General features: G+C 40.9%; 3 protein-coding genes across 4 annotated transcripts; 2 read left to right on the top strand and 1 right to left on the bottom strand.

Annotated features, from left to right (window-relative positions):
• The first annotated feature begins 92 nt into the window (after positions 1-92).
• On the top strand, positions 93-3672 carry mettl23 (methyltransferase 23, arginine). Its single transcript, XM_084924962.1, has 5 exons — positions 93-370; positions 1106-1210; positions 1597-1834; positions 2429-2513; positions 3286-3672. The coding sequence occupies exons 1-5, from the start codon at positions 266-268 to the stop codon at positions 3479-3481; spliced, it is 729 nt and encodes a 242-aa protein (XP_084781088.1). The 5' UTR covers positions 93-265; the 3' UTR covers positions 3482-3672.
• Positions 3673-6218: 2546 nt separating this feature from the next.
• Positions 6219-18628, bottom strand: LOC146387933 (GTPase IMAP family member 4-like). The gene is made up of 2 exons (XM_084924961.1): positions 18524-18628; positions 6219-8787 (listed from the first exon to the last, which is right to left on the bottom strand). Exons 1-2 carry the CDS (start codon positions 18576-18578, stop codon positions 7958-7960), a joined length of 885 nt encoding a protein of 294 aa, XP_084781087.1. The 5' UTR covers positions 18579-18628; the 3' UTR covers positions 6219-7957.
• LOC146387934 (uncharacterized) lies at positions 8781-13609 on the top strand. 2 transcript variants are annotated; one of them, XM_084924963.1, is made up of 3 exons: positions 8781-12283; positions 12948-13112; positions 13190-13609. In XM_084924963.1, exons 1-3 carry the CDS (start codon positions 12227-12229, stop codon positions 13343-13345), a joined length of 378 nt encoding a protein of 125 aa, XP_084781089.1. In that variant the 5' UTR covers positions 8781-12226; the 3' UTR covers positions 13346-13609. The 2 variants fall into 2 exon arrangements, with proteins under 2 accessions (XP_084781089.1, XP_084781090.1); XM_084924964.1 differs by having other exon boundaries at positions 12948-13101; positions 13190-13283.
• Positions 18629-20390: the final 1762 nt, after the last annotated feature.

Here is a 20390-nt window from a genome sequence, read left to right as displayed (position 1 = left end):
TGGCTACATAAGCTACCGGAAGGTAAGTGTCAATTGGTTGGGCAGTCGAGTGAACCTTCCCGCCCGTGATTTTCATTGGCTGTTTTAACGCCCTCCTTTCTGTTTTGGTCTGCGCGGAACTAGTTTCCAATGTGGCGTTAGCTGTGGCATGAGGTTTTCAGGGATAATAAAAAGCGTTAATATGGGTCTTATACCTAAAAACAAAGAACTGAACTGATGGCAGGTAGATGTAATAAGGTCAGTTAAAAGCGTGTATGCTTACAGGATGGCCGACAGTGGAACCGAAACGCCCAGCATAGCTTATAAAGTGTTCACGTTTGAAGACGAGAGGAAAAACGCACGGGAGTCCCTCTGTGTCTCCATACCCGAGGTCTGTCCTGTAAATGTAATATTATACCGAATGTATAGAAACAGAAAATACACTCAGAGTGAGAAACTAATGCTTTATTATAAATTAAATTCGTCGTTGTGCTGTTTAGAAATCGACGTGTTAGCTCCTTAAAAGTGGTCAAATTTAAGTTTTGTACAAATCGAGACTATTTTCACATTTTAAAACCCCCGATTTAATACAGCATACAGGCAATACACAAGCATATTTGTGTTTAAGTAAAATTTCTAACCATTTAACCGGCGTGCTGTTGAATCATGCTTCATTGAAATTAACCATAGGTGCATAAATAATACATAAGTGTTAATACGATACCTTCGAGTCCTCTGTTTTATTCGGCCTAATATATTTATTTTTGTAAACTGGACCATCATTGCTGATTTTCCTGGTGTCCTCCATCAGTTATATCACAGTAAGTGGAAGGCAGGAGGTAAATAAATGAATCCATAAAGTCAGGTTTCTGTGCGCACGTTGGATTGACTCATTTGTGATTTGAAAAGCCAGAAACTCTAAAAGCCTTGAGTTTCTTAGATGTGGAATCAATTAGGACCACAGCTTTCTGTCACTTTAACAACTGATTAGTTCATTTTCTCAACTTATTATCATTACTGGCCAACAGGATATCAGAGGATAACAGTTAACAGATGATTAAAGGCCATGAGATGTCTGCTTGTGTTAATTTTGTTCCACAAAACCAAAATTCTTTTGGTGCCTCAGGTCCTCGACCCGCAGTTCGGCATGTATGTGTGGCCGTGTGCGGTGGTGCTGGCTCAGTATCTGTGGATGCACAGAGAGGAGCTGAGAGGGAAGAAGATGCTGGAGGTGAGCAGGAGCACACATTCAGACTCACACATATGGAGATAGGTTACACTGATCCAAAGCATCGCAGAGCTGTCAACGATCCGTCTGAGGAGTCATTTGATGTGCAAACATAGAGCAGTGGAACTGAATGAGGGTTTGAGGTTATTTTGATAAGACAAACCTTAAATTAATATTTCAGTGAAGACAGTTTAGTTTAAGGGGTTTAATTAATATGAGTAAAATCACTTTAGGTGCCAAATATAAACCTGAGACTATTAGTAGTGTGTAAGCCACAGTGAGGTCACGTCTGGGTGGAAAAACCGACCTCGTCAGCATCAGAGAAACACGTGGTTTAAAGCGAACCAGCTGCAAAGCTGCCTAAAGGTGTCGCGTTAACGCCGTTTCAGCTCAGCGCAGGCGTGAGTCTGCCCGGCGTGGTTGCGGCGCGGTGCGGTGCCGTGGTGATCCTGTCAGATGCCGCTGACAGACCGGCATGTTTGGAGAACTGCAGGCGCAGCTGCGAAGCCAACGACCTCGACGACGTGCCGGTGGTGGGTGTCAGCTGGGGTGAGATCTCCCCGGACCTCGTCCTGCTCCCCAAGCTGGACGTCATCCTGGGCTCAGACGTCTTCTACGATCCCGAAGGTTCGCAGCACATTTTCCTGTCAGAAAGCAAAACAAAGTATTCAGACGCCGTCACGCTTTCAAACCTGATTGATAGAAATTTTCTAAAAACATGTTTTTGATTTTGACAATGTTGTTATAGGTGACTTGAATGTAGGTCAAAGGTCAGCTGTATTAAATAAAATAAAGGCATCTGAAGCAGAGTTATCATAGTTTGGTCTCCAAAAGTTGATTCTATTCATCTGGACGTAACATAGACATCATAGTTTGGTATTTCTTCATTATTTTTATGTAGTTTTAAATTGTTCGGTTGATATTTCAGCGAAGCTGGGCGTGTTTGTAAGTCAGGTGTGAAACAGCTCAGTCACCTCCTGGACTGAGTCGATCGTCTGTGTTATCAGGGAAGAACAAAGCGCAGTTATTAATATTACTCCACTGTTTATAAAGTGCTCTGCTCCTGTATCAGCTTCTCTAAAATCACACTCGTATCTGACTGGACTGTTTTTCTTTGAGGACGTTTGGAAATGTGAAATGTATTTCCTGTTGATGCACCAGGATGTAAAACGATTGTACAAACATTGTTTATGGAGGATGACGAGTTGTTGCCTGTTACAGATTTTGAAGACGTCCTTGTGACCGTTTTTTTCCTGCTGAGAAAAAACCCCAAAGCCGAGTTCTGGACGACGTACCAAGTACGAAGGTACGACTGCTCCTCTGTGGGCGTTTCAGTCTGTGGACGAAAACCTCTGATCACCACACGAGCCTCAGACCCTGTCTGTGCGATTTCAGTGATCAGAAAGTGGCATGAGATTTAAAAATGTTCTTTTAAAAATGATTATAATCATTTTAATTCAAAACTACCATTTGAATCATTTTAATGCATTTAGATATTTATTTTAAATAATTTGTTCTTCCACAGCCCACCAGGGGGCAGCAGCTCAGGAATCACTGACGTAAACAATCACATTTTTCATTTTCATCTTTTTCAATACAAAAAGAAGAAAACTGAAGCTGCTAAAATTTAATGTGGAAAAGTTTTTCCTTCTGTAGTGTAACAAAGTCACGTAAGGAGCTCTGAGAGACGAAGCACACGCTAACACCCAAAATGTGATCTCATTCATGATAATGTGCGCTCCAGGAACATCCTTCATTACACCAACAAAAATGACCATATTTACTCTTTTTTATTCTTTTTAGTCCATTTTGAAATTATAATTATATTTCATTAAAATGTGCAAAATAACATAAAGTCACCGGACTAATCGTACGTAATCATGAAAATAAACACTCAGTTGCAGTTATTTAGTGTTTTGTGTTGAAAAAGTCCTATTTTGGTTAAGAAGGAGCCAAAGGAGCTGTCACAAAGTCAGACACGTAGCCTGAGGGTTCGATACCGGATCTCTTCTTCAACTGATGACAAAGAGCTGCAGCGGAGCAAACGGAGTTCACAGCTTCTTCTTCGTGTGTTTCAGCGCCGACTGGTCGATCGAGGTGCTGCTGCACAGGTGGAACCTGAGCTGCATCGAGGTTCAGCTCGACCAGTTTGATGCCGACACACCTGAGCTGGCCGGGTCGAATCTGCCCGGCAACCACAGCATCCAGATGATGAAAATCACCCTGAAGACGGAGGATGCTGGACAGAAGGCCGTCCACAGAGCTTCACCATAACCTCAACCACACCAGCAGCACCCAGGCTAATCAGTGACTCTTGGTGTCTGGTCAGACCTGCTGTCAGAGCTGCTTTTCCAGTCCTGACAGGCTGAAGCTGGAGGCTGTGCTTCCTGCTGTGAGCAGCAGAGCGCAGCGTTTCACCGAACTTGACTCCTGAGGTCACAATGATTAAACTTCCTCGTAAGCGAGCCATTCCTGTGTGTGGTTTCTTTGTCTTATTCATGAGTTTAACTCTAAATAAGAAAATGTGGAATAAATGAAGATTCACACATTTTTAGTGCAGCAGCTGGTTTTGCAGTTTACACACACGTGTGTGGATGATTCTGGTGGATTGCTTAATCTAACCCTCACTGATACAGATGTGGATTCCAGGCCTCACAGTCGTGTTTGCTGTGAGCTAAAGTTCACACACAAAAGCACATTTTAATGTCTCGCACTGTGCCTGACTGTGTACGGCTATATTCAAACCACATGTGATCCGCACATGGATATATATGTTGTATGATAATAAAATGATGTTGTTTTGGATTTTGTGTCCATCCAAACCAGAATGAAAACATGTCAGTTAATCTGAAAACTGCTGAGACGATGTTCACTCACCTGACTGCACGCTAACCCAGAGCCATGTCAGCAGCTCACAGTCACACTTTAGCTATTACACCAAACTGGAGCTAAATGAGGAAGACTGCAGCCCTTCACAACCAAACAAGTTAATCTGCAGCAATGCTGTGCTGGTCTGTTGAACAGAGAGCTTGCTGTTCATCTACGTTCACCTTTGGTCACAGACACAGTAGTGACTGAAAGGCCGTCTGAGACGGGATGAGGGGGTTTGGGAGGGACTGAGAGTAGCACCACTGCTCCTCCATATCAGCAGAAAGGTGTGTGACCTGAGCAGAGAGAACACAACCCCCTGGAGTCACTGAATTAACCAGACCCTGATTTCTCCATCAGCCTGTTTTATACCACATCAGTGCCCATAGCAACCACTTAGCAACCACATTTCCTGTGTCCATCTCTGATCTCGGTCCATCTATGAGACGGACATATTCCTCTGCTAACACAGGGAGACGTCTGCAGACTCGTCCCACTGTCTGTCTGCATGTTCACATGTTTGCTGCTCAAAGGCACAAGGTCAGGACTTCCTGTACAACAAGTTCAGGCACAAAATCCAAAGCAGAGCTGGTACTTAGTACAACACACAATAACAATAAAAGTCAGACATCATTTAGACTGTTTACCAAACTCCTCAGCACGAGCCTGTGGGTTCACATCAGGACAGATGTGGCTGTGATTATATGTGCTCATGCTCTGGACTACAAAACATGCTGTAACATATACTGATACAAGAGTACAAATACTGGATTACATGTGTATAATTATTATATAATATGAATTCCCCATAGAACTCCTCGTGGTCTACAGTTTCTAGTTAGTGCTGTCAAAATTAACGCAATAATTTAAATTAATCCGCCATCACGGTCAATGCGATTAACATTTTTAACACTATTAACCCATCTGCTGTGCAGAATGACTGAAAATCCCTGAAACGTTTCTGTCAACACTTTATCGTTTGAACTACAGCTGGTTAAAATTGGAAATAAAGCGCTGTAGTGTATCGTCCACCTGGCCTAAACAGCATGTTTTTAAAGGAGTTCAGTGACTTTTTATCCTCGACTTTGAAGCTGTCCAGACTGGTTATAGTCGGGGATTTTAATATACACACTGATGATGACTCTGACCTCTTTGGCAGAGGTTTCCTTAGAGTCATGGATTCTTTTCTTTTTACACAGCATGTGTCTGGCCCTCTGCCTTTGATACTGTGGACCATCATATTCTGGTAGATCGGCTGAGACACTGGGTGGGTATATCAGGGTCTGCTTTGGACTGGTTCAAATCTTAATCATGAACGATCCTTTTCTGTGGCTACCTCGAAGTACAGTTCCTCTTCTACTTTTCTTGCTATGGTGTGCCACAAGGTTCAGTTTTGGGGCCTTTATTGTTTTTGTTGTATTTGCTCCCTCTTCAGCACTTATTGAGCACTTTTAAGGACATTTCCTATCACTGCTATGCAGATGATATTCCGTTATATATCTCCAACTTTCTTTAACTAAATGAGGAGAAGACTGAAGTCCTCATTTGTGCTCCTAAAAAAAAAAATTGTACCTAGTATTATGGAAAACTTGGGTCCACTTGCTACATTTGCTAAACCTTTTATCAGGAACCTTGGAGTAACTATTGACTCAGCTCTGACTTTGGATGCCCATGTAAAATCTTTGGTTCGCTCCTGTTTTTATCACTTGAAAAACATTGCTGAGTCCCATTGTATGAATTAGAAATTGTCATTCATGTATTTGTTCATGTACTTTGTTTATTTGTTTATATAAAGCCTCTTTGGAGGATCTGCAAGTTGTTCAGAACGCTGCTGCAAAGCTTCTGACCAAGTCCTCCAAGTCCTCCCATGTCACACCCCTGCTGATCCAGCTGCACTGGCTCCCCGTTAAATTCAGAATCCACTTTAAGGTTTTGACCTTGACTTTCAGGGCTCTGCATAGACAAGCACCAACATATATCAGTGAACGTCCATACATTCCCAGCAGGTCCCTGATGTGATCAGGGCTCGCTTGCTGTCCAACACACGAGGCTGAAAACAAAAGGCGACAGAGGTTTTGTAACTGTGGCCCCAGACTGTGGAACTCTCTCCCTTTGAGCCTGAGATCTGTAGAGGCTTTTAAAAAACAGCTAAAACAGAAGTGGAGGAGGCAAGAAGAATGAGTTGAGTAAAGTTTGACTTGTTTTGATTTGTTTTGTTTTGCTTAATGCGCCTTATAATCCAAAAAATACGGTAACTTCTACCTTGCTTTAGCATGTCCAGAAGTCCAACTTTTTGTGTGATGGTTAGCATCTTCCTCTGCCTTTTGAGTGCTACCGCAGGTGCCTTGCAAGGCATGGAGAAAACGTCAGTACTGCACTTCAGAGTCACACTGCTAAGGATCGATGTAGTGATTCTGTACTGTACAGGAGAGAGGGCACGGAGGAGATGGACAATTGTCTACAGTCGATCAGGACGCAGAACACAATGATACAAAAAAAATTATGCAAAAGTGCACACAAAAAATCAGCGAAACAGCGAGGCCGCGAAAGGTGAACCGTGTTATAGCGAGCGACCACAGTATGAGTAAAATTAGCATTGCCATAAGAGTGCATATTACATATTAGAGTATAGGTAATGGATTATATATTTCTATACAAGTTCAGGCACGAAAACAATATATATCATATATATCTATATACAGGTTTAAGACACCGAAGTGTTTCCATCCACAAACATGTGAAAACCGTCTGCACTGAAGCTGAAGCACACATTTGCATTTGTATCAGGAAACAGTCCTGTAGAAACTCCTAAAGTGAGAACATGGAGTTTATCCAGGAGAACAAACACAAGAAAACCCCGAAACCCAAAAATCCTTTAAAATGAGAACAAACTGTATGAATGTAGAACAGAGTCTGTGACGCCAGCAGGATCTAATCTGATCAAACTGATAGATTATCGATCTGTCCAACACACAAAAAGACATTTAAAGACATTACTGTGTGTTATCTCACAGATCACCACTGGATGTGAAAGCAGTCACAGGTTAATGAAGATAAAAGTTCACTTAACATCCAACAGGTCACTGCAGCAGATCCAGAGTTGGGCTTCATCTTTTTTTATCCTGTTTCAGTTGTTTCAGACTCACAAAAGGAAAAACCGTAAAGCCAAAATATTAGAAACATCATCTGAATCTGACATCTTCTAGTTTTTTATTAACATGTGGCTCATACAAAACCTGAACCCTAAACTCTGGTGACCTGGTGAATGTTCAGTTGTAAATAATAATGTACAATGATGATGTGTTCATGTACAAAAAGCTCCCATCTGGCAGGGTGGTGGAGGAGTCCCACAGCGTGGAGCTCAGAGCCTCCAGTCATTCAGCTGCTTTTGGAAACTCGTACAATCGAGCTCTGAGACGTCAGCAGCAAATCCAAACACCGCGGTCGTTCTCCTCCTCATCACTGTCTGCTGAGCGCCTCACAGACTTTCTTTTAGATGCTCTAACACAGCTAAACATCTGGTTCTGGTCAGGTTTCCAGACTGTCCACCTCCTGTGATATATTCACACCTGACATGAGTCATTATTATGAGACATTGTCTCCTGTGAGTGGTACTTTCATCAGGTGGAAACCTGCTTCCAAATGGAAAGTGATGTTCTGTTTTAGGTTTGTTTCCCAGTAATGAAAGTATCCAGTAATCGTGTTGCTCTCCCCTCCGCCAACACCGAAGCGTCCATGGTAGTTAGTACTTATTTCACTGTAAACTACTCATCAAACCACTGACTCTGTCTTAAAAACCCTTCCTGAAATATGAAAATTAGATGTGGTTAACTCAGTTTGAAGAGCTTAACTAAATCAAAATCCCCCAGTAGGACTAAAAACTCACTTTTTGCAGCATTTCTCGGTGAGCATTTTGGCCTTCATTGCTAAAGCTGTTGTTCCCATCGACAGTACTGAACCCCCTAAAGCTCCCAGTAAAGCTCCCGATGTAGACGTCAGCTCACCACCTCCAAGTAAATATCCCCCGACAGATCCCAAAATGATTCCCACCAATCCAGTCCTTTCCAGAAGCGCACGCCTGCCTGTTGTTTCTGCTGTTTTTGGTTTTTCGTCCTGCTCGTCCGGTTTTCCAGCCTCTTGGAGCATGTCAGGAGTGTAGAAGTAATCTTTTCCCATCGGTGTTATCTTCTTCAGCAGCTCGGTGACCTGAGCAGGACTTTTGTCTTCAATGTTAAAAGCAAAATATCTCCACTGGCACTGCTCAATGAGTTCTCTGAAATCCTTACTCTCGATCATAGCCTCCTGTATGTTAGCTTCATACTCTTCATCTTCGTTTCTATGGGTGAACACCACTGTTGTGTAGGCCAATGCACGTCTGCCAAAGGTGCGCACAAAAACCTCCAGTACCTTTAATTCTTCAGAGGTGATCATACCGAACCTCAGCACCAGCAGGAACACATGAGGACCAGGACTGGCAAGATCAATGGATCGCTTGATCTCGTTCACCAGCTCATCTTCATGTTTTCCAGGTGTAAACAGACCTGGAGTATCAACAACAACCACTTTTTGACCTTCCACAGTGCTGTGGGATTTCTGTGTGCGATCTTTGGACGAATCCTTTGAGGTGAAAGTCTCTGTGTTCCCCATGATGATGTTTCCTAGAGTACTTTTACCAACCGAGGTCTTCCCAAACAGCACGATCCTCAGGTCATCTGTTGGAAGAATATTAGTATGTGAGAACTGTCCCAGTCACGATCTCTTACAGCACTGACATAAATCATAAAGCAGCTGCGAGGAAGGAAATATAAAACATGAAGGCAGGAGGAATGAACAATCAGCATTTATTAACAAGGAAACACAAAGTCTAAGGAGCTTAGAAATCCTCAAAAGAGGATCCTCTCTTTCGAGGATGCCAATGTTCATATTTTGGACAGAGAGGACAGATGGTTTGAAAGAGGAGTGAAAGAAGCATCTATGTCCACTGTGAGCGACCATCTTTGAACAGAGGCGGTGGTTTACGACACCAACTGTCTGCCATCTATAATCCAGCTTTGAGTCCCCTCCCCAGACGCCTTAACGCCCACTCACATCCTGGACCATCTGACCTCAGGAAATCACATGATAAGGTGGGGCCAGGTTTCACAATGAGCTCACCTGAAACCCTGGCTGATTGGGACCCACACCTGTTTCCACACCTTTGCTCATGTGATTAGGTAGAGGATCATTAGGTCACTCCCACTGGACTTAAATCTGAGACTCTCCACCATTTTACCCTAGAACTGAAGAACCTTCTCGGATGAGAGGTGAAACGTCTTCAAGCAACTTAAGAAAGTCCAGAAGCTTTTCTTTCTAAGCTCCTTAGAATACGATGACTTTCAAAGACAAGGAAACACAAAATCTTTCAGCAGAGACACAAAAAAAGATTCCCCAAAATTCAGAGTGGGAAACCACAGAGTGCAAGATGAGGATCAAAGATCAGGATACAGTGTTCTCTCTCGTGCCATCTCATGTTTCGGAAGAACAACCTCTTGACTCTCAAACGTACCTTCTACTATCTTTGGGTCTGTTTTTCAGATCTGGGACTGAGGAGCAGACTGAGAGATACGTGGATATATGATATGTATATGAACATACTAGAATGTTCATATACATATCATATGGTGAAAGACTGAAAAAATATTCTCTTAAAATGTGTAAAAACATCAGTTTGTGCTGAAGAGAAGTGAACAACCTGTAGCTACAGCTGTAAAATAAATGTAGTCCTTGAGTAAAAGGTAGAGAAGGGAAATGTTAAGTAAAGGGGTCTTTTTACATTAGAAAACATAGCTAATAACCAGAAGTGTAGCACTGCCTGAGCTCATACAGGGGTGTGAAGAAGTCTTTGCCTCCTTCTTGATTTCCTTGTTTTTTTGAATATTTATCACACTTGAATGTTTCAGATCATCAAACAAATTCAAATAGTAGACAAAGATAAGACAAGTGAACACAACATGCAGCTTCCTAATAAAGGTGTTTATTATTAAAGATAATCCAAACCCATATGCACTCAGAAAAATTATGGTTCTTAAATGGTTCTTCAGATGTCTTCATGGTTCTTTAAAGAACCATCATACGTCAAAGAACCTTTTTATTTTGTGAATGGTTCTTCAGCTATTACAAATGGTTCTTTAAAGAACAAAAGGTTCTTCATCCTTAGCAATCTAAGTTTGATGGTGTAAATGGCATAAATACTTATTCACTATAACGAGGCTGTGAATTATACTGTGTGTTTTCTTTGTGTGCATGTGTGTGCGAAGGGGGAGGGCGGGATACCTGGCAATTACCCTTTAAGAGAAGATGGTAGGAAACTGAATATTCAAATAAAAGTTAGAAATATTTGCTTAAAAATATACTGGGGGCAGGGGTGGGGGGGGAAAGCCTAAAGACCCTAACCCCCCCCCACACACACACACACCCCTAACCCCGCAAACCCATTATGAATATGGTGAGTTAACAAATAGTAGACACAATACACACATTCAAATACTGTACTTTAGTTTTAAATTTTAATAAAGCATTACTATTTTCTACTCCAAGGCATTACTTTTGAGATTATTATAGATTTTTGAAAATATCGCATAATGATAATACTAGTTATTGTAAACTTTACAAACCACCCAGCAGTATGTAAAGTCAAATTATAAAATACAAGTAAATAACAATTGCAGAACAGAATGTCAGTGTAATGAACACACACTTTGTTTTGACAAAGCGCACTGCTTAGGTAAATGATCTGAGTAGTTGTTCATCACTGAGCAATTTGTTAATATGTGTTTCGAGCCAAATAAATGACAGGGAGAGAGAGAGAGGACACGTCAAATGCACCTTTCAATTGTTTGCCAACCGCCAATATAACTGTAAGAAAGAAAGAAAGAAAGAAAGAAAGAAAGAGGACACGTCATACTATAACCTCCCGGGAGCGGACGGAGGGGGTCAGTCGTTGGGATGCGCATGCGCAGACAGAGTGCGCGAGCGGCGGGCCTTGACCTTTCGGGGAAAAAAAAAACTCTTTCTCACGGACGGTGACAGCGAACGGATAACAGTCTTCAGTACCTGCTGGACTTTGAAGCTCTGGATTCTGGGACTGTTGGAAAAGGTAAAACATTTTCATTAAAACCTTATTACTGTTTTGTTTTTGTTACTCGTCATTGTAGCTTGCTGTTAATGTTGTGCTAACAGTAGCGATTAGCTAGATACGTTAGCCGTTGACGTCAGCGCAATTTAGTATCCGGTATACAGAAACTGTTTTCCTAACAAAACCACTGTTATAATTAAGTGAAGGTGCTCCCAGCTAATTTGAACCTTTGGCTTCTAAAATATGTGGTTCAATTGCGTGCTGCGTACATAACCTAATGTCAGCGAGACCGAAATTAAAATTTAATATATTGTTAAAGTCACTAAAATGGCGCCTGAAGCCTGTTGTGGCGTGAGCTCTGTGTCTGCTCTAGAAACTCTGAAATTCTGTAGATCTGAGCCGTACATTAAATACTCACATGAACCTGTACTTTGAATTCTGTATGAGCTGTATAAAATACAGCTATGCATAAGTGTTTTGAATGAATAATTAGATTAGATAACTCTTTGTCTAATCTAATTGTATAGAAATGTGAATAGAAATGTGACATGAGAAGGTGTGTCTTTGACTGTTCCTGCACAACTTATTTTCGGACTAGTTAACAAGTTATGCTCCGGTCATTTGATGTTTCCAAGATAGATGTTCTTTTGTAATATAGTTAAATTTTTTTGTATATTTCATTTATCCACCATCATACATACAAGCTAAGAAGAGGTCGTTATACTAACAAGAGGTATCAACGCTGGGCCAAAGTTCAGCACATGGTTAAAGTTTGTAATCCAGCCAGGGTGTAAATATCACTCAGCAGCCAGAGCTGAAGCAGGCAGCATCAACACATAAATCTACTCTACCCGGCTTAAATCACAAGAGCACCTCTGACCAAAAAGCTGTAGATTTTTCTTGTTTGCACAAATTAATCCAGATTCACATTGATTGTGTTCACAGCTCCAACAAAATGAGGAAGAGGAGGGGGAGAAACACAATTAGGTTGAATTACAATTGGATGGAAGGCGAGGACAAGGAGAAGGAAGCTTAGGATGAGGAGGAAGAGAAGCAGCAGGAGCATCTTTAGGGATCCCTATGATGTCATTGAGGTTTGTTTCATTAACATGGTCCTCTCACAAAGAAAGATGACTTGTTTTAGTTCACTTACTTCCTGTATTAAATAGTGATGTGCAAAATGTTGTGGAAAACCACAGAGCAGGCACGTATAGGGCATCTGCAGGTAAATGAACATCAAATCTCTAAGACAGACTGAAATCTGTATATTTATCACCCTTATGATAAAACCCATGTCAGCCATTGGTTTATGGACTTTGTATTTTGAAGCCTCAACATTTGCATTATTGCTGTTGCTATGTTGGGACCATATTAGGATGAGGGATCAGAATCTGGAGTCATGCACACTATTGTTTCATTTAGTGTGTATCCATAAGATTCGTACAGCAGAACTGTAGAACTGTAATAGCAGGCTTGTACAAAGTGAGGCTTTGTGCACTCGTTTTACTTCTGTCACCCTGTTTTGATGCAGAATTTACTTGAAATCAGGCAAGAACTGGACTTATTTTTTATAATGTGTTCTTGTGAATTGATTGTGTATCGCATATGTTTGATTTGACTTTCTGCAAGACAGCAGTCGTCCGCTGGCCAAAAAAAGTTTTCCAAATACCTCCACGTGATCTAGCCTGGATTTAGAAAAGGATAGCAAAAAAAATCTGCACCTCCTGCTTCAGATGCAATTTGTGTTTCTGTGTTCAGAGGCAGCGGCGAGAGGGGAGACCTCGGATCATCCAGCTGGAGAGCCTGACCAGGAGGAGTCGAACATTAACTCAGCTCTTCCAGGGCACCCTGCAGACTCGGCTGTTGGCATCGGCGAGGGATGACGTGAACGCCAAACTGGAGTCCATCACAGGTCAGCTGCAGGTATGCGAGTCAGACCTTCTGAGGAGGGTTTCACTTCTCTCTCTTCTTTATAATTGACTCTTTTCTCTCTCTTTCAGCTCCTTGTCTCAGAGTGGGAGGGATTTGAAGCACAAAGGGAGGAACTTGTCGTTTGGTTGGCTGATATGGATGTCCGCTTGAGTGAGGTTGACCAGCTAACAGGAAACACCAGTGAAAAACTGAAACAACTGCAGGTGTGGGCTTGTTTGATATGACATATATTTGATATGAAACATACGTCAGAGACATCATCCTAAACTGGACTAACAAAGGACCATGAGTACAACATGAAACGTACATTACATAGCGTAAGGCTGAAGTTCATTGATCATTTTAATCATAAACTTGTTGAAATGTTTTTACTGAACATGCAAACATCTGCTGATGAAAATGTGTTGATTTATTGGTCTGTTATGAAGCTATTGCTAATGTGTTTTTATCTTTCTGATGTTTTACTAATTAAACAATACATGTATTAATTGTTGTGTTATCTGTAGATATAGTATTTATATATATTTATTTATAGTGTAGCAAATATATTTAATTATTACTGTTTAAAACACTAATATGTGACATGTATTAGTAGTGATGTTGTGCTGAAGGTTAAAATGCCTTTTTGTCTTTTGGTAACTACAAAATGACAATAAAACATTAATATATGTCTATGCTGTGCTCGTATTTATTTTACCCTACTCAAATTCAAGTTATGATGCATTTTATTTTGAAAGATTTAAAATGGTTTTTTAAAAGAACCATTTGAAGGACCTTTTTAAAAATGGTTCTTTAAAGAACCATTAAAGGTGCCCCAAAGAACCATTTCTTGATGGTTCTTTGTGGCACCAAAAAAGGTTCTTCTATGGCATCAGTCTAAAGAACTACTTTTGGTTCGAGTTGGCACCTTTATTTTTCTGAGTGTGGCCCTGTGTGAGCGAGCGATGGACCCATAAACCTAACACTTGGTTGGGCCACCCTTAGCAGCAACACTGCAATCAAGCCTTTGTGATAACTGCCAATGAATCTTCCAGCACTGTGGAGGAGTTTTGGCCCACTCATCTTTGGAGGGTTTTTGAGCATGAACCAACTTTTTAAGGTCATGCCACAGCATCTCAATCGGATTCAGGTCGGGACTTTGAGGTCACTACAGAGTCCTGCTGCAGAACCCAAGTGTGCTTCACCATGAGGACAAAAAGGTGTGGCTCTAATCAGGAATGGATATAATCAGAGTTTGGAGAAACCTGGAGTCGGGATTAATTTCCTGGTCAAGTAAAGTTAGCTGACTTAAAGCTAGCAAAGATGCTGCAACCAGCAACTCTAAGCTGCTGATTAATATTCTGATGTTTTCTTTTTTTTTTTTTGGGGGGGGGGGGGGGGTCCAACCCGGGCTTACTGGGCTTAAGCCCGGGTAATCTTATCAGAAGCCCGGGGTCTTGGAGTGTAATTTGTTTCATAGTTAGATGCCTGACTGACAACTGTATAAAACAAAAACTACATAGCGCACAGTCGTAAATTCCCCCTAATTTTAGTATGATCCGAGCTCAGGCACTGGGCGACTGAGCACTTACACATGTGAGCGAGGGGGGAGAAGCTGCTGCCTGCGGGTTTGCGGGATATAAGATATATATCTCGATATTTTTTTTAAAAGCCATAAAGTAAGAACAAACAGAGTTCTTAGTCAAAGCTGTGTCCCAGATCTCACACACGCACTTTTATTAACATACAGCATAGATGTACATGAAAAAAAAAAACTACTCAAAAATAAATTATCAGCATTTATTAAATAATCATGCTCCATAAATAAAAGAAAACTATGTTGTTTTTGTGCATAACAAAACGCTCACAATTGTGCAGTGAAAATGTAAACTAAAAGACGCTGAGCATAATAACAAAGACACATTTCACAGCTGCTCTCTTTCCAAGTTCTACTGTGTGACTGACAGCCTGGAGTTTGAAATCCGCTTCGTAACCGTGTCTCTTACAGGTGCCATTTATGGTCCTTATACACACACAATACGGTAATATTACGTTGAAGCACAGCACGTATCACTCCGCCAGCCTCCTGACTACGGTAGCCGTAATGCTCCGACAATCCATCAAGCGCTGCAGCTCCGTAGCTTACCAAAGTCGAACTAAAACATTTATTGACAGATTGCTGAGCGCCGTGTTCCACATAAAATCGGTTCGCGGTCATCAAGCACAACCAGAATTCATATATAAGGCGCGCTGTCAACTTTTGAGAAAATGAAAGGATTTTAGGCTGTGCATGGCGTTAGCGTGGTTAGCTCGTTAGCGTGGTTAGCTCATTAACACATTGACGCCGTCCAGTCCCACGCACGGGGCGATGCGCAGTAACTCGTTAACGGAGATTTGCCGTGTCCATCTTGTCGCTGCCTGCAGGTGAAGCGATGGGGAAGGAGGGGGAGTTGTGTTCAGTGAAGGAGAGGCGAGGCCGAGTAACGTTGCGTAAAGACAAAAGTGGATGAAAGAGAGGCAAACTTGTGGCTCCACAACTATAATTATAACGTAACATAGACTATATCGATATAAAAGATATTGTCACATCTTATATCTCGTATAAAAATATATCGATATTTTTAAAAAACTCGATATATCGCCCAGCCCTAGCTTACATGTGTGTTTATTTCACATTTTCTGTTGTTACCCTCCACGGCTAAACAAAGCACTCTAAACCGGTTTCAGTTATGTACTGATGGACACAAAGGAAGTTAGCTCGCTAGCTTCCATCTAAATACAATATAGCATGTCCTGACTGAGGGGGTTTGCAATCCCTGGGCTGTAGCTACATCGTAAGGTTAAAACTGAGCTTTAAAATGATTAGCAGTAATAAAAGCCGAGGGAGGTCAACAGTAATTACTGACTGTTTTAGGAGCTTTTTGATATTAAATAGAAGAAAATACAAAACATTAAACATGGTAACAACACAAAAGCCATATTAAACGCAGACTACTTTAGGCCCGGAAGCAGGATTCGTCACGTCATCACTTAAAGACCGGATAGGGCTAAGCCCCTGGTGTATAAAATGGCTGGCTCCGCCTCTGGTGGGGTCCTGTTGACCGGGCATGCTCTGGTGCATCCTGCAGATGTAGAGGCCAGTTTAGGCTCCCAACTCTAACCTAAAATCCCAAATAAAATATGGCACATGGTTTGGCAAAGATGGGACAGAGATGGCCCAAAGTTCAGTATTTATCACACGACCTGTTTCAGAGTGACATCCAGACACAGCAATCTTTCTATTGAGTGTCTCGTCCTGTAGAGATACACTTCGGCCATGAAACAGTTTATGGAGTCCCACTGTGGCTTAAAAGACAAAACAAAATGAGAATCAATAAAAATGGTCTATTTTGACACTGTCATAAAAAACATTTAAAAGGCAGAACCTTTAGACTTCATGATATCGCTTTTGCTTGAAAATAGAACAAATTTGATTTGCCCATATGACGCCTGTTATCTTCATCTGCTCTTTAAATAAACGGAGCCGATGATGGAGCTTCTGTAAAAAACAGACCTGAGGCATATGAGGACAAATCACACTCATTGTTTCACATGGATATAATCAGGTTTATTCATAAAATATAAAAATGAAGGGATGTGGTCACTGTTTGAATTCAGTATTATTCAATAAAACTACAAAATGTCACTGTTAGGATTGAGATCAACATTTGAAGAAAGGTTTTTGGACTGAATGTGACATGGACTTCATTATTTTTATGTCCTCTGGAAACTTGAGTAAATCGATGGCACACAGATTTAGCTGGGCGATGCTGAGGCGGAGCACAGGTGTGCACATAGAAGCTTCATCAGTACAAACAGCTGCTATGCCAGCAGGTAACGGCCACTCATGAAGTTTAATGGAAGGCCTGGGTCTCGTCTGTGGACAGCTACCAGCTGTTTAACGTATCTGTGATACACTGAAATACTGGGAGTAACAGATTTAACAGGAAGTGTTCATGTTTCAGAGAAGCGTCAGAACATGAAGCCGTCACTGTGATCCTGCTTTATATAACCTGTGTCTGTAAAGAGTCATAAAACCTCCATATAAGTTTGTTCATGTCTGAAAAAGAGCTTCGAGTCACTTTGCACTCACCAAAGGAGAATTATTTCAGACTCTGTTCCACATCGCTGCAGACTGAATCTGATAGAAGCTGCAGAGGATTAAACATGAAGAGGAGTCAGAACTTTTTACATGAAACATTTAGTGTTTACAAAAATAGTCAACACGTGATCTGAAAATTATTGCTGAAAAGAAAGTCTGCATCCTTACCAACGAGGAGAGAACTGCATCTAAAGACCGACAGACACAACAAGGCAGTGAAAATGAGAGAACTGGACCAAAGTCAGGTTTAAAAGTTCATTTATAGAATTTGCATATTGCAGTTTATTAGCTGGATTAACATCAAACACAAAAGCTAATGCTACTGATACCAAAGTAAAGCTGGTTAACTGCTCGCTGTCACCCTCGTTTATTTCATCACATTAAAAATCAAACTGTTGTTAATAAATCAGTTTGCTTACCAGGAAGTTTGAACAGAGGTGAAGAAGTCCGAGTGTCCAGAACCAAATTTGAAGAAGCTTCAGCTTCACTCCAAGAACAAAGACTTCAGTGAATCCACAGAAACTGATTTAATCACATTTATAGTTTAAAGTCGTAGATGTGACGGATTTAACCGCAGAGGTTCGAGACGTTTAGAGGATCGCAAGGAAAATGGCGGCGAAATGCTGTCACGTACGCAGATAGATTTGAACTGACTGAAACAGAAAACGTCCAGAAATGCCACAAACTGAATAATTTGAATCCAGATTTCTTTATTTGAAAATGACCAACGAGAGCTGACTTTATCACCTGATGATGATTTTACAGCTCATCAATAGTTTTTCTATAAAATGAAAGGATCTGATTATTGAACAACTTTGTTTTAAAAGTGCGTTAAAAATATTCACATTAAAAAAACAGAAACTGTTTTATTTCATGAGCAGATGATACATTTAAAACTTTTATTAATATCAACTCATCAGCTCAGAGTTTTATAAAACTTGAATAATTATATATTTATAATTTCTATTATTGACTCAAATATTAAGAGTCATATGAGATTCATTTGGTTATTTTCCTCTTATCTGTGATATAAAATCTTTACAGCTTAAAAAAACAAATGATTTCTTTGAGTGCAGCTTGGTGCTAATCAAGCTTTAAACTGAGATTCAATGATCAAACCTAACATGTGTGAACTAAAAACACATTTCAGACTGAAACTGAAATCGTGTCCCAGTGATTTAAGCAAAGAGCTGCTCCTGTTTCATGTTTCAGGAAATAATGACTGTCCCAAAACTCAAAGCACACACCAGCCTGAGGATCACTGCAGGACAAATACACTCACCCATGGGCTGTGGATCAATCAGTACCTTGGTCTCCAATGCAGTACGACCATCCATGTCTTCTTCTGACTATTTACATTTCCAACTCACCTCTATATTCGAGTCTGCTCCTGGTTCCCGCCCCTAAACTTCAGCTGTCCAATCAGAAGTCCGGCTGAAAGAAACCAATCAGAAGGCTGAAAAAAGTGCATCATCAGAGTGCATTTCCACAGGTCTGCCTCCCCACACTTAACCTTCTGAAGACAACAGGAAACATCACAATAAAACAGCATTAATGTGTTTGTTATTCAGATCAAACATGTCAGGATGAGATGAACCATCAGCACTGAAGCACCAAAACCTGCAGTTCCTCTAATGTCCAGCAGAGGCTCCTGCACTGAGCTTTTTACAACGCACCTGCTTCAACTAAGGCTTTAAGTCTGCATAATTAGGGGCGTGGCCTCTTTAACTGAGAGGTGGATGGTGACACAGGTGGCTGTAGCTGTTAGTGAAACGTAAACTAAAAGGCAAGGAGGAAAAATAAACACCAAAGATCACGTACACTCGGTAACCCAGGTTATTAACCACAGCCAGTGTCCTAACGCAGCCTTTTCACAGAGCATTTATATGTCAGTGTTGGATAAAACCATGGTGGGAGACTAAAACCTTGCTCAGAATCAGAATACTTTATTAATCCCAGAAGAAATGATATGGTTATAGTTGCTCCAAGACAATAAGAACAGACAGACTGAACTAAATCAAATAAAACAAATATATTACAAAGAAACTGACAAAATTTAAGAAATTGCTCTAATATAAATATGCAAAATATTACAGAGAGTAAATATATATGATTGACATTTTACTCTAAACTGTAAAACTTTGTTATTTGTTATTTTTACAGTCGAGCATGTGCAAGAGGGTGTAACTACTGCTCTGGGTGCTGTGCATTAGGTGGACTTTACAGCTCCGTCCCTACAACATTACTGCCTTTTGATCAGTTTATCGAGTCTGTTAGCATCTGTGACCCTTGACCTGCTTTCCCAGCATGCGGCAGCACAGATGATGGTACTGGCCACAACAGACTCATAGAAAATCCTGAGCATTGTCCGACAGATGTTAAAAGACCTCAGAGACGATTCTGGCTCTTCCTGTAAAGTGCAGTGGTGTTTTAACTAGGGATGGGTATCGTTTAGGTTTTATCCGATACCAGTGCCAAACCGGTACTTTTGAAACGGTGCTCAAAGAATGGAGAACACAAACTTTGTCCTAAAACCTCTCATATTCAGCTCTTTTTTTTGTAAAAAGATAACAATTTTAGCCTTTTCTGCAGCTATGGGGCATATATGGTGTCACTCTTGGCTGGAAGCAGTGCTTAATCAATGGAAAAAACACAAACTTTGTCCAAAAACCTCTCATGTTTAGCTGGTTTTTTGTAAAAAGATAACAATGTTAGCCTTTTCTGCAGCTATAGGGGATTTATGGCATCACTCTGGGCTGGAAGCAGTGCTTAATCAATGGAAAAAACACAAACTTTGTCCAAAAACCTCTCATGTTTAGCTGTTTTTTTGTAAAAAGATAACAATGTTAGCCTTTTCTGCAGCTATAGGGGATTTATGGCATCACTCTTGGCTGGAAGCAGTGCTTAATCAATGGAAAAAACACAAACTTTGTCCAAAAACCTCTCATGTTTAGCTGTTTCCCACTTTTTCTTTGGTCGTTTTAGCCTTTTTGGCCAGGGTGAAGGGAGTATCTGCCATCAAACAAGAAGACAGCCGCATGTAACTACGACGGTGTTTGCTAGTTCACCTTACATGCATTAATGTAATAACGTGGTTAGCCTACTCAACGTAAATTACACACGAACAACATTAAGCTACTCACGCAGAG

The sequence above is a fragment of the Perissodus microlepis genome, chromosome 4 (genome assembly GCF_051167445.1).
Source record: "Perissodus microlepis isolate ML-2025 ecotype Zambia chromosome 4, ASM5116744v1, whole genome shotgun sequence".
Lineage (NCBI taxonomy): Eukaryota > Metazoa > Chordata > Actinopteri > Cichliformes > Cichlidae > Perissodus > Perissodus microlepis.
Note: the sequence above shows the minus strand (reverse complement) of the source record. Positions and strands in the feature narration are given on the sequence as shown.

What these genes read in the sequence shown, in the direction of transcription:
- mettl23 (XM_084924962.1), top strand. Translation starts at nt 266, where the DNA reads ATGGCCGACAGTGGAACCGAAACGCCCAGCATAGCTTATAAAGTGTTC. An exon ending in CGTCTTCTACGATCCCGAAG is followed by an intron (nt 1,835 to 2,428) that starts GTTCGCAGCACA and finishes TGCCTGTTACAG; the next exon opens with ATTTTGAAGACGTCCTTGTG. An exon ending in ACGACGTACCAAGTACGAAG is followed by an intron (nt 2,514 to 3,285) that starts GTACGACTGCTC and finishes CGTGTGTTTCAG; the next exon opens with CGCCGACTGGTCGATCGAGG.
- LOC146387934 (XM_084924963.1), top strand. Translation starts at nt 12,227, where the DNA reads ATGAGGAGGAAGAGAAGCAGCAGGAGCATCTTTAGGGATCCCTATGAT. An exon ending in ATCCCTATGATGTCATTGAG is followed by an intron (nt 12,284 to 12,947) that starts GTTTGTTTCATT and finishes TTCTGTGTTCAG; the next exon opens with AGGCAGCGGCGAGAGGGGAG. An exon ending in CCATCACAGGTCAGCTGCAG is followed by an intron (nt 13,113 to 13,189) that starts GTATGCGAGTCA and finishes TCTCTCTTTCAG; the next exon opens with CTCCTTGTCTCAGAGTGGGA.
- LOC146387933 (XM_084924961.1), bottom strand. Translation starts at nt 18,578, where the DNA reads ATGGATGGTCGTACTGCATTGGAGACCAAGGTACTGATTGATCCACAG. An exon ending in GATTGATCCACAGCCCATGG is followed by an intron (nt 8,788 to 18,523) that starts GTGAGTGTATTT and finishes TTCTTCCAACAG; the next exon opens with ATGACCTGAGGATCGTGCTG.